We start from the raw sequence: 12,348 nt of genomic DNA on the forward strand, positions 1-12,348 counted from the left end.
TCTGGTGATGGAAGAATAACAGAATGTTTAGAAAATAACTACATTAAACCTCCCTTTTCTAATGAGCCACCTGGTGATTTTCCCTGGTCTCAATAGAAGAGCCAATGGCTCAGATGAGCAGATTATGGGGAAACGAGTTGCAGCTGAGGCCCTCAGGTGGGGGGGGGGGGGGGGGGGGGGGGAATGCTCCTGCATGGGAAGGAATTTAGGGAGGTTGAGAATGGTGGTAGGGGGTTGCTGAGAGGGAAAAGCTACAAGAAGATGGGATCTTCAGAGGAGTGTGGCTCTTTGGTGGATGTATTGGGTGAGAAGCATTGCAGGAGAAGCCAGAAAGTCAGGAGACTCTGGAAGACAGGTCTGTAGAATAAAGGGCAGGTAAGTACGGGCTTTAGTTGTGAGGTGTTCCTATATAGAAGGAAGAGAGAAATGCTGTTTTGAGGATGTGTATATGGAGGTCTGATTTTTTTAATGCTGAAGTTTTCTGGGTACCCTAAATACCTTGGTTGTTTCTGTTGTTTTTGCTAGCAGTGATGAATCAACACTAATGTAGAACTATGGCAAAACTGTGGAGTTCTTTTGTGTTTTTATGAGCTGGACTCAGTGATCCCTATGGGTCCCTTCCAACTTGGGATATTCTGTGAAATCAACAGTGAATTCTAAATTGTTGGGAAAGAATTTAAAGTCATGAATCTGTAGGTTCATTTCTTTAATACTACTAAACTGTAATTGGTGGGTATACCACCCTAAGCTTTCTGTTGTTTCCATAAGAGGTCTTTGTATGTTTATCTGAAATATGGGGAGAGTAGAGCAATTGTTCCTTTTGCTCCGAGGCCTTGAACTCTGCTTTTGTAGACTTGAAATTTATGTTTCTCTTGTGTGATTTACTTTTGGGATTTCTATCTACATGGTGTAGATTTTCAGTTGGACAGGCTGTACAGCTGTTGTAGGCTTCTTAATAAACAAATAATTAGGGTAAAAATATGAGAAAAGAACACCAGAAAGTACAAGTTTGATGCAATAAACTTTTAATGATACTGAGAAATTAATACACATTCAGAGTCTCCAAGAAAATAAGCAACTGATCTTCACCAAGGAATTCATTCACATGATTCATTTTCCTTCTTGTGCTTTAGTTTATCTAAACAACCAGGAATTATTTCTGCAGTTTTGTTACATTTACACAAGGTATGATGGAAACATGAAGGGAGAAGCATTATAGTAGAAACTGAAAGTAGAATTGAGAGGATAAATTTGATGGGGCTGAAGAGAAACAGCTCAGTAGTCTTGAATCAGAGCAACATGGAGATCTTCTGTTGGGAACCCATTGGTGATTCTCTTCCATGAGGGGAATATTTCTGCTTGGCTTAGCAGGGCCCGCAGCTGCCACGGCGGTACCTGTTGTACCGGTAGGAGTAAGGGCTGCAGTAGCCAGAACCATAGGATCTACCATAGCCATACAGGCCCCCGTAGCCCAGGGAGGAGCCTCCATAGCCATACAGGCCCCCGTAGCCCAGGGAGGAGCCTCCATAGCCATACAGGCCCCCGTGGCCCAGGGAGGAGCCTCCATAGCCATACAGGCCCCCATAGCCCAGGGAGGAGCCTCCATAGCCATACAGGCCCCTGTAGCCCAGGGAGGAGCCCCCAAAGACGGGTGCTCCAGAGGATCCCACAACTGAATCCTGGGGGAAGGAGCTGAGGATGGGTCCAGGGAAGGTGACGGCAACAGGAGGTGGCTGGATCACAGTTGTGGAGTCAGGGCACTGTCGGACGCATGGCTCATTCCCGCTGTCAGCGATGGGCTGGGGGCGGCTGATGCCACCAATGTTGGTGGGGCACAGGTCATAGCAGGACATCTCTTAGGAATGGAGGTCAGTCTGCAAAGCACAGACCTTTATGTTAGCAGTAAAGAAATATGAAAAACTAGCTTGCAATAAAGCAGTCCAGCAGTAACAAACCTGGGAAGTACACATCCTATTACTATCTTTTTTTTTTTGCACTGTAGTTTTAAGCGTGGTCTTAACCTCAGTATGTCAAATTAATATGCTTTTCAAATGTGTTTTTTTTTTTTGTTATTTGCAGATAAGTTAATTTCAGTTGTATAGTACTAGTTGAGATCTACCTCTTTGCTACAAACTCAGTAGTAGAACTCTGTTGAACACTGCCATCATTCTGCCTATGTGTATGAACTATTGTTTGTCTTAAAATAATATACAGAATTATAGACAGTCAAGGAAATCCCTTTCAGCATTAAGATGTTAGAATCCTGGGAATCAAAGCTGCTTAAAATACCCTCAAAGTCCTTTTCTGGAGCCTGGCTTCATGAGGGCTCCCATGTAAATGGGGAAAAAAAAAAAAAAAACATTATTCTCATAAGCAATCAATCACAGATCACTCACAGTCTGGCAGTCCTGAAGAGCACTTGGTTCTGAGTTTGAACCAAGAGTTTGTGACAAGTTAGTCTTTGTAGCTTGAAAGAAATCTGACTTACCCAAATCACGGAGGCGAGTAAGGTGAGAGAAGTGGATAAGAAGGACCTGGAGGAGAGAGCTTTTATACAATTCCTTCCATTGCCTGAGGGATGTTAGGCATCCCATGCTTGAGTTCATAATTAGGTACCAACCCCAAACTGTGGGACACGCAGTTCCTCTAAGTGCTGAAATTGTTTTTGCTTTTTTGTTTGCATATTGCAGGCACTTCAAACCCACACATAGCGTGACATGCACACTCCACCACAGACCTCTCCATCTCTGGGAGTTATTTTTTTATTTCATTGCTCTTCAGGGGATCAAGCAAGCTGACTCAACTTCTTTAAGAGTTGTACATTATTAAGATGACAGGAAGACAGTAATTTCTTTTTATCCATTCACAGCGTCTTTTAGTGTAATCAGCTGAGGAAATAGTTTACCTGCAGAGAAAATTAAATTTATTTAGGCGTTCCAATGAAGGCTGGAGGCTTTTTGCAGGCTTAACACTTCTACCACCAAACACGCATCACAGGGCAAATACAGTGATCAGGAAATAAGGAGCGTCTTTCAGTGGCTTCTGGGGAGTTCTCTACCAGTTGTCTTTCAGTCTCGGGAATAGAGGAATACTTCAGCTGGTAATCACAAACCTCTCTGGAAATGGAGTTTTGAGGTTTTTTTCCATTAAACTTGACTTTCCTTTGTATTATTTTGACACAATATGAAGGCAGTGGCTATCATACCATGGGTTGGAATCTCATTAAATGTTTAACACATGCAGATTACTTCTTGTGAACAAATGCATGCTTCAATAAAATGGAAACGAGATTTCAAATAGAAAGTCAAAGTTCCAAGAACTGCTATAAACCACAAACTGATTACTTTAAAGACCCAAGTGACCTTGGCCTATATATTTTAATGTGATAATATCTCATAATAGGAAAGTGTTTGCATCTGGGTTTTTAGTGCAATACTGACGCAGTATGCACAAAGTGGTAATGATTGCTTGTGAGGTATTAGAAAGTCCATTGGAATGTCCCCATAAAACTTGGGGACAGTTTTCAGTATTATAGTACAGGAAATCTCCAGAGCTGGAAAAGCTCATAATTTAGGAACAATATGTGATATGAAGATTACTAGGTTGATAATTATGATGATTACGATAACTATCATAATGATATGGTATTAAAACAATGCCGTAAAGAAAGAAACCTCAGCAAAAGCCACTATTTTCTTTTCCCAGTGGTTTCCCAGCTCATAATTGTTTTCTGCTGAGAGATGCTGTCAATCATCATTTTTGATGTAAGATCAGTTGTAAACCAGGATCAAGGACTCCAGGATCAAGCGAGCTAGGAATTAATTGAAACTCAGGAAAATGTACCTTTTCAAACTCATGGAATAAACTAAGCTGAGTGCTTTGAGTATCCGGATGCTTATTTCTGATATTCACTGGGAATCTGTTCACTTAGTGTCACTTCAATGGCAGTTCAGACACCACTATCTTAAGGGTGATGTTTTTACCTATAGGAAATATAGGTGAAAGAGTGGCAGAAACCTTTAGCAGCTGTGAATGGTCTTTGATTTAAATTTTGAACATCTAAAAGTTGTCTGTTCAATGTAGCCTTATGTAAGGTACTTACAACTCTCAGCAGGTTATTTGCGATAAAGTATCTTCATTGTATGACACAGCAAAAGAAGCATTAACTACATATAAGCAGCTTACTACATGGTGCAACTCTAAAGAGGGTAGAAAACTAATATCAGTTTCATGAATCATGTTTTAGGATGAAAGATGCGCTCATTTCACCCATCACTGTTTTAGATCAAAGACCCTTGCGTGACGTAACGTGTGCTATGTTGCATGATAATTGGAATCAAGTAATAAGCAAAAACAGAAAGCAAGAGAATTTCATCACTTTATGGAGGTATCAATACAAAAAATGCGTTGTGTCAGCTAATTAACTTGATGTTCACAAAACCAGCCTCTCACCCCTCAGGCAGTCTGTGCTGTATAAAAGCACACTCCACTCAGGGTTCTTCCAACCTCATCTCTTCATTTGCTCCTCTTGGTGACTTGGGTAAGTTTGAATCTGCTCTTTGTGACTACTGTAATACCTCTTTTCTATGTGATTTAATGTTGGATGGTCTCTAATTAGTACTAATGAGTAAAATTTTAGGTGAAAATCCTACAGCAATGATTCAAATGGTTATGCACAGCCATATTCAGGGCTGGCATTTAATTTCAAAGCCAACCAAAAGTTTCTTGATAGGGCATAAAAAGTTGATTATCAGTTTACTTCCAACAGTTGAAGAAATGGTGTGACAAATTCAATACTTGTTGCTCTTGTACTTTCAGTAACCCAGATAGATACAAAAAAAAAAAAAGAAAAAGCTTAAATCTACATGGTTTATGCGAAAGGTTTCCACTTAAAAGTGGACCTTCCATTATGTCCAGCTTGTTCTATTACAGATCACTCATGTTGCTTTAAAATGAACTCGAGATAAATGGGTATGAATGCTATCAGAGATTAGGCACTGAATTAGAGGAAAAACATGAAGGAAATAAGGGGTTTTTTTTTATAACAATAAGGAATTGTGCAGAGAACTTAAGGAGGTAACAAGTGAAGAGCTGTTTTTTGGTGCTGATGGGAGTGAGTCATTTGGATGGAGATTAGCTACAGGGCATTTTAATATGGAGCTCCAAGCTCTTTTGCCAAACTGGTCATAAATATCTTTGCCGTGATCCAGTATTTAGAAAAGGGGGAAAATAGTCTTTGCAATTCCATTGGAATGGTCTCATCAAAGAAGTTACTGAGCAAATCTGAATAGTTGGTGACTTATAATCCTTCTCTCTATGAGGCTCATCACAGAGAAGATCAGTAGCAAAGATGAGCTAGAGTCATGAAATCACGCATAACACCACACTGGGTTCTTGGGGACTCCAAGTGCTGTGCTGATCCAATGACTCACCAAAGCACCTCAGGAAATAGAAAAAATTAAAGCAGCAAAACTATCCTAATGCATATGGAGGAAAGGTAGAGAACTCTGTAGTGGTTATAGTTATGCAAATAATGCCTTGTGCTTAATACAATCAACCTGGTATTATACAGATCGACCTCCATTCCTAAGAGATGTCCTGCTATGACCTGTGCCCCACCAACATCGGTGGCATCAGCCGCCCCCAGCCCATCGCTGACAGTGGGAATGAGCCATGCGTCCGACAGTGCCCTGACTCCACAACTGTGATCCAGCCACCTCCTGTTGTTGTCACCTTCCCTGGACCCATCCTCAGCTCCTTCCCCCAGGATTCAGTTGTGGGATCCTCTGGAGCACCCATCTTTGGGGGCTCCTCCCTGGGCTATGGAGGCTCCTCCCTGGGCTACAGGGGCCTGTATGGCTATGGAGGCTCCTCCCTGGGCTATGGGGGCCTGTATGGCTATGGAAGCTCCTCCCTGGGCTATGGGGGCCTGTATGGCTATGGAGGCTCCTCCCTGGGCTACGGGGGCCTGTATGGCTATGGTAGATCCTATGGTTCTGGCTACTGCAGCCCTTACTCCTACCGGTACAACAGGTACCGCCGTGGCAGCTGCGGGCCCTGCTAAGCCAAGCAGAAATATTCTCCTCATGGGAGCAAACTGGCAAGTGGGTAGTACTATCTTGATCCTCAGCTGAGCTCCTGAATAAGAGGCAGAGCATCAACAATTTCTTAATGCAGTGGAGACAGAATAGCTCCTTAAAACCCACTTCTAATTTCTTTTTCTGTCATCTGTTTCATCTCTTCTGTACCCTGTCAGTGGCTAGGCATGTTCAACTCCATCCATATCCCCAAAAGTCATTTCTGGGCCCTTCTCTGGCCACTGACTAGGAGAAACGTGAAGAAACACCGTTCCTGAAGCCCTAGGGGACTCCTTCCCACCAAAGACTGTTGCACTTCTGCTGTTGTGTCTTTTACTGTCTATGCAATAAAACGAGCCTGTATCTAATGCTTGACTCTCTAGTTTTCCTTTGCAGTCCCTATATGGGTATAGGTGTCCTTTCCCCTGAATGTGGCCTGCCTTCCACCCAGACCAGGCAGGCTCTCAGCCCACTGATACTCCTGGCTGAGCTGCCTTGGGGAGAGCCATTGGTAACTCTCACATAGTCTTGCTGTGAAGGAAGCTGTCTGCCCAGTTTTGCTTTGCTACTGAGATGGGATTACCTTGCATCTCCTCTACACTTATTATTCCAGCTGTCAAACTTCCAGTGTTTGGTTAGAGTTTGGTGCTGACATTTTTTTTTTGTTTTTAAATCTTGTATAAGTTACTAGAAAATATCACTGTGTTCACATATAAAGTGATAAACCTGTCTTGAAGTTCTGTCAAATTACATTCAGAAAAAAGAACAATAGAAGGAAGATGGGTGGGAGATAATTTTTAAGATAGGTATCTGATGAGCAGTGATCAAGCACTACCTCTTTACTGTGAAGCTAATTGTTGCCTTGAGGAAGTTTTGGACAAGCCCATGCCACAGTTGAGTGAAGTAAAAAGAAAATGAAGTACTGCTTTTACAGATGCTTTAGGGATTACTTCACGTTCACTATCAATGAGAAAGTGAATGTGTGATTTCTTGAGCCCAGGCCTCAGTGCTGTGAAGTAGCAATCCAGAATTAAATTGGTAATTTCACTGTCCCCTAAGTATGTGGGTATATCAGATAGCCCTATGTTGAAAGTAGCAATGAGTTGAGATCAAAAGTATGACTATTGTATAATGCATCTTGCTTTTATTTTAAGGGGATAATATTTTGTTTACTCATGAAAAAATACATATTGAGAAGATTTCAATGAAAAAAAAAAATGATCCAATGATCCTCACCAATAGCCTCCCTCTCCCTTTTTTTTTTTTTTGGTTCCCAATACCACCTGCCCTCCTGGTCCTGGGATTTTGTTGGGGGGTCTGTAGGAAGCTGGGATAGTGCTGAAGCCTGCAGGGCTCAGATGAGAATGTGGATCTCCCCCAAGGGACCCACAATTGGGTAAGCAGCCCAAGCAGCCAGAGTGGAGAAGGTCTCCTGACTTTTTGGTGCAAGGCAATGGCTTTCCATTCCTTCTGCTGCCCTCTGGTCTCACATGTGTTGAGGCAAGGACACTGCTGCACTGATTTCCCTGGAGCTAGACAACTAGCATCCTACTTTATGCGACACCAACCTGCATCCCTTTGGCTCTGGCATCTCTTGAGTTGAGCAAAGCCCTGATTCCTCCCACCTGGCTCATGACCTGCAACAATTTTACAAAACTGAGATGACTGATTTCTGTTTCTCTTGTTTCTCTTCTCCTAAACAGTGGGATCCCCATTCTCGTGCACATCTCTAAAAGGTACTTTTTAAAGTGCTGAACACATGAGCTTCTCCTACCAAATGTTCAATGGATTTGCTGAGAGTGCCAGGCAGGCTCCAAGCCAGCTAAAACTAGATGCATATTGTGTTAGACAGCAAGTGCCTAGCCCAAGATAACAAGATTGGTGAGAGCTATTAGCACCCAACTAACATGATTGCGTAGCTTCATTTGAGCTGGTTGCTTGTTCAGGGTGAGGTCATGTCTGGTTGCAATACAGTATGTAACGATATTCTTTCAGTCTGTGTCTAATATCATTTGAGAATTAAAGGAATGGACTGTAGTTACTGGTTGATTACTTAAGGCTTACTCTTGGAAAAACTCCCCTTATGTGTATGTACTAATGGCACTGGTTCATCATTTAGAAGCATTCCAATTAACATGCAGTTAGAACAAAGCTGATTGGCATTAAAGGGGAGGGAATCAAACTTTGAGACTGGAAAAGCAAGATAGTTTAATAGATGGGAGTGACAGCAAAGGGATGATTTCTGTTCACTAACAAAGCAAAAAGCCATGCACCTGCTGACTAGGGAGAAAAGATACCGGAGTAATACAGGCAAAAAGAAAGGAAGAGAGGAACTCAGTGCAGTGCCCAAAACAGGGAGACTGGAGGTCTGCAGGAGGCATGGGGATGTAAGTCACAGAGGCCAGGGGAGCAGCCTTGCATTCTGACAGGACATCTCCTGAAGTGTCACAGTGCTGTGGGAGCCAGAGCTGTCTCAGTCAGGGGCTTTGGCCCAAGGAAACACAGCCTGCCTCAGAAGAAATCTTAGAGACTGTCCAGTCCAAATGGGCTGGCCATGTGCAGGGAAAGGGAGCTCTAGAGCCCCCATGCTCACTGAAAAGAAAAGACAAATATTCAAGCATTGGATGCAACCTTGTTTAATCATAAAGGCAGGAAAGGACACAACAAACAGCAGAGATGTACTAGACCCAGGTAGGCAGGAGATGCCTGGGGCTTCAGGACAGGTGTTTCTTCAGGCTTCTTCAAGGCAGCAGTCAGCACAAGGCCCAGAAAGGACCCTGCAGGACAATGTTGGCCTCACGCATTCAGGAACAGGATGAGGAATGAGGAGGAAAGGTGGTCTGGGTCTGGGTTTAGCAGGGCCCGCAGGTGTCCCACAGCTTCCTGCTGTAGCGGGGCAAGGCGCAGGGGCTGCAGGCAGGAGACACGTAGGGTCTGCCAAAAGTGCAGAGGCCGCCCGAGCCCTGAGTGGCCCCGGCGCCGTAGAGGCCCCCCAGCCCCAGGGAGCCCCCAAAGGCGGGTGCTCCGGAGGAGCCCACCACGGCTTGCTGGGGGAAGGAGCTGAGGATGGGGCCGGGGAAGGTGACGACGACGGGCGGTGGCTGGATGAAGGCCGTTGAGTCGGGGCACTGGCGCGCGCACAGCTCGTTGCAGCTCTCAGCGATGGGCTGGGGCACGGCCACGCTGGTTTTTGGTGGGCACAGGTCGGAGCAAGACATCTTGGTGGGATGGGATGGAGGTCTGCAAGAGGGCAGAGAGTGCCAGGTGGCAGCAGATGGCAACAGCCCAGGCACAGGGGCCTGAAGCAGGCCTGGGTCTGGAGCAAGAGGAGAAGTGCTCTTGGACTTACCTTGTTCCCAAGGAGGAGGCCAGAGCAGTGCTTGGGAGAGCCCTGAGCAGCACCAGCTTTTATCCTGGCTGTCCTGCAGCTCATCATCCTCTGGGCCAATGGGCAGAGGTGGCACTCCCTGCTACTGCTGGCCTGCTTCTGCCTTCCCTGAGTCAGCAGGCACTGGCTGGACCAGCAGTGGCCCCTTTGCCACCTTCCATCAAATTAATGCTTTGTGGGGCAAACGCATGGTGCTGAGCAGGCAGTGCCCTGGAGAAGAACCTTTGATTTGGTGTTTCATCACCTTGCTTCTCTACAGATAACAACTGCTATGTGTTCGTCATTCAGACACTGACATTCAGGAAGCCTGGGAAAGGCCTTCTTGCCCAGTGCCACGACCCAGTTTCTCCCTGGGGTTCTGCACAGATTGCATGGGGCCACAGCAAAACCAAGCCCTTGGGGAAGAGCTGTGGCATGCAGGACACTGGCATTCAGTCTTTGTCACACTCCCTACCCTCTTACACAGGCTGAGGATGAGAGGGAAGTGGGACTAATTTGCCCATTAGCAGAGGGCTAGCCAGTGTCCAAACAGGGTAATGGCAGGGGCTGAGACAGCAGGTGTGGGCTGCCAAAGAAATGGCATCAGCAAAAAGCCCAGTGTAACACGGGGAGGAGATTGGGGTTTCTCTGCTGAGGGTCACGTGCCTCCATTATGTTCAGCTCCTCCCCATGCTCAACGGCCCCCATAAAAAGCAGCCCTGGGTGAGTGCTGGCATCCACCACTGCTTCCTGGCTCAGCTTGGGAAAAGGGTGAGTGGTTGGGCCTCCTCTGGAGGAGCTGTTGTGGGGCTCCCATACAGGAGGGCAGGATGCAGGAGGTGGTTTTTGCCTTACAGCAGTGACAGAGGCTCCAGCCCTGCTGTATGCATGGTAGTCCCTGGTCATGGGCGCAGCTCTGCCAGGGAATCTCCTCATTCACAGTTTTACCCTTTTCTAGCTTTGCATTGAAGGCTCATCTCTCTCACACCAAGATGTCTTGCTACGACCTGTGCCCACCAAAAACCAGCGTGGCCGTGCCCCAGCCCATCGCTGAGAGCTGCAACGAGCTGTGCGCGCGCCAGTGCCCCGACTCAACGGCCTTCATCCAGCCACCGCCCGTCGTCGTCACCTTCCCCGGCCCCATCCTCAGCTCCTTCCCCCAGCAAGCCGTGGTGGGCTCCTCCGGAGCACCCGCCTTTGGGGGCTCCCTGGGGCTGGGGGGCCTCTACGGTGCTGGGGCCACTCAGGGCTCGGGGGGCCTCTGCACCTTTGGCAGACCCTACGTGTCTCCTGCCTGCAGCCCCTGCGCCTTGCCCCGCTACAGCAGGAAGCTGTGGGACACCTGTGGGCCCTGCTAAACCCAGTCTCTGCTTTCAACCAGCACCACCAGCATCTGCTCATGCCAGAGCTCCTGGGTATCAAGTGCTGCAGAGTGCTGAGCAGCTCCAGTCCCAAATGAGTTCTGGGCTGCTGGCAATGACGGCACCTTTCCCTATCCTCTTGACCTTCTCATTTCTTCCATGGCCTTCATCTTCTTCCATGGCCTAACTTTTACGCTCTATTTCATTCTCCAACCCTTCTGGCATCAATAAAGTTTTCCTGCTTCCAATTTTGGATTATCCCTTTCATTATTTTTTCAGAAAAAAACCTCGGTATTTGTGTGGCAGCTGGGGAGGGACAAATGCTGCTGATGAGAAATCCCAGGTTCCCCTTAGAACTACAGGAGTGTGGGCAGTTAATATGGCAGAGAGGGCAGTTTGGTGGGGCAGTGGGGGCTGTGGAAGGGGCAGAGAGCAGGAGGGAGCTGTCCACGCTCCCTTGCCCATCCTCCTCATCTCTGCAGTGGAACCAGCTCTGCCAAGTTGCGCTGCTCTGTAGAAGCACTGCATGAGCTCTGGAGCAAAGCACAGGCTAGGCTGGAGAGTGGTTGCTAGAAAATAGTGCCTTTGCTTAATGCACTGACAGTTCCTGGCTGGAAAACAGCCTTATAGAAACGGACATGGGCAGGTGGTGACCGAGTGGAGCATCAGCTAGCCATATGCTTTGAGGCTGTGATCACTGGGAATGTGGATGGTATCAGCCATAATCTGGAAGCAGGCTGAGCATGGATGACCTGTCTTGATCTTTATGATGTCAGGCTGTGCTGGCATCCATTCACAACTCAGTTTGCCAGTGGCATGAGGATCAAATTCATAAGTAGTATCAAAGTGGGGATGCTGTGTCCGTGGGATAGTTGGTGACCATTTGTTTTAGGATGGAGTGAATCATTGGATCTAAAACTCAGCAGCAGCGAGGTAGGGCTGAATGGCATGAAGCTCCAATCCCACTGAGGTCAGGGATGTCTCTGGGTCATCTTTTTCCTCCGAGGACTCAATGAGTCACATGTGATCTTTGAGGGAAAGTCTGGATCAAGGCAATGATTACTGCACTGAATGCAGTTGAGGAAGAATATGGCTTGAAGAACAGAAGATCCAGGTGACAGAAGCCTAAATGCGAAGTTAGAAGAGGAGATAATAAGAAATATCTGCTATTTTCAAGAATTATTTTTGACTGTATCCTTTCTTAATTGTTAGAAATTGAGTTCAGTGTTTGCTATGCCAAGTGGTGGGAATTGAGGGAGTGGCTTAATGCTTTCAGAGGGGAATTTTAACAAACTGCGCTCTTAGGAAAAAGCTCTTCAGTGAGAGGATGGATGAGCACAGATGCTGTCCAGGGCAGTAGTGTGGTCAGTGTTCGGGAAGAAAGCTTGAATCTGTGGTGTCAGGTGTTGGAGCCTTTATGTTCAAAACGGATTCATTTGATTTTATGATACCCAATGACTGTCTGTAGTGGCTGTTGGTGGAACAGCTTGAGCACGCAAGTGGAGTGAATGATTTTCTAGAAGTTCCCTCTGAACTCAATCTG

The 12,348-nt window shown here is 46.1% G+C and overlaps 4 protein-coding genes across 8 annotated transcripts; 2 read left to right on the forward strand and 2 right to left on the reverse strand.

Moving 5' to 3' along the window:
• The first annotated feature begins 229 nt into the window (after nt 1–229).
• Nucleotides 230–6,445, forward strand: LOC396480 (keratin). Of its 4 annotated transcripts, none has more exons than XM_046903921.1 (2): nt 230–375; nt 5,573–6,445. In XM_046903921.1, the coding sequence occupies exon 2, from the start codon at nt 5,594–5,596 to the stop codon at nt 6,062–6,064; it is 471 nt and encodes a 156-aa protein (XP_046759877.1). In that variant the 5' UTR covers nt 230–375; nt 5,573–5,593; the 3' UTR covers nt 6,065–6,445. The 4 variants fall into 4 exon arrangements, with proteins under 4 accessions (XP_046759877.1, XP_040508256.1, XP_046759876.1 ...); XM_040652322.2 differs by having other exon boundaries at nt 230–355; XM_046903920.1 differs by lacking the exon at nt 230–375 and adding an exon at nt 4,437–4,540.
• Nucleotides 1,009–2,525, reverse strand: LOC101750550 (scale keratin-like). Its single transcript, XM_004948233.5, has 2 exons — nt 2,489–2,525; nt 1,009–1,874 (listed from the first exon to the last, which is right to left on the reverse strand). Exon 2 carries the CDS (start codon nt 1,851–1,853, stop codon nt 1,365–1,367), a length of 489 nt encoding a protein of 162 aa, XP_004948290.4. The 5' UTR covers nt 1,854–1,874; nt 2,489–2,525; the 3' UTR covers nt 1,009–1,364.
• A 2,252-nt stretch (nt 6,446–8,697) lies between the features above and the next one.
• On the reverse strand, nt 8,698–9,570 carry LOC121106491 (scale keratin-like). The gene is made up of 2 exons (XM_040652544.2): nt 9,427–9,570; nt 8,698–9,317 (listed from the first exon to the last, which is right to left on the reverse strand). The coding sequence occupies exon 2, from the start codon at nt 9,293–9,295 to the stop codon at nt 8,930–8,932; it is 366 nt and encodes a 121-aa protein (XP_040508478.1). The 5' UTR covers nt 9,296–9,317; nt 9,427–9,570; the 3' UTR covers nt 8,698–8,929.
• A 573-nt stretch (nt 9,571–10,143) lies between these two features.
• LOC121107561 (scale keratin-like) lies at nt 10,144–11,053 on the forward strand. Of its 2 annotated transcripts, none has more exons than XM_046904005.1 (2): nt 10,144–10,215; nt 10,403–11,053. In XM_046904005.1, exon 2 carries the CDS (start codon nt 10,437–10,439, stop codon nt 10,800–10,802), a length of 366 nt encoding a protein of 121 aa, XP_046759961.1. In that variant the 5' UTR covers nt 10,144–10,215; nt 10,403–10,436; the 3' UTR covers nt 10,803–11,053. The 2 variants fall into 2 exon arrangements, with proteins under 2 accessions (XP_046759961.1, XP_040508479.1); XM_040652545.2 differs by having other exon boundaries at nt 10,197–10,215; nt 10,416–11,053.
• Nucleotides 11,054–12,348: the final 1,295 nt, after the last annotated feature.

Source organism: Gallus gallus, chromosome 25 (genome assembly GCF_016699485.2).
Source record: "Gallus gallus isolate bGalGal1 chromosome 25, bGalGal1.mat.broiler.GRCg7b, whole genome shotgun sequence".
NCBI lineage: Eukaryota > Metazoa > Chordata > Aves > Galliformes > Phasianidae > Gallus > Gallus gallus.

Excerpts from the sequence above, each read along its gene's own strand:
- LOC101750550 (XM_004948233.5), bottom strand. The coding sequence starts at position 1,853 with ATGTCCTGCTATGACCTGTGCCCCACCAACATTGGTGGCATCAGCCGC.
- LOC396480 (XM_046903921.1), top strand. The coding sequence starts at position 5,594 with ATGTCCTGCTATGACCTGTGCCCCACCAACATCGGTGGCATCAGCCGC.
- LOC121106491 (XM_040652544.2), bottom strand. The coding sequence starts at position 9,295 with ATGTCTTGCTCCGACCTGTGCCCACCAAAAACCAGCGTGGCCGTGCCC.
- LOC121107561 (XM_046904005.1), top strand. The coding sequence starts at position 10,437 with ATGTCTTGCTACGACCTGTGCCCACCAAAAACCAGCGTGGCCGTGCCC.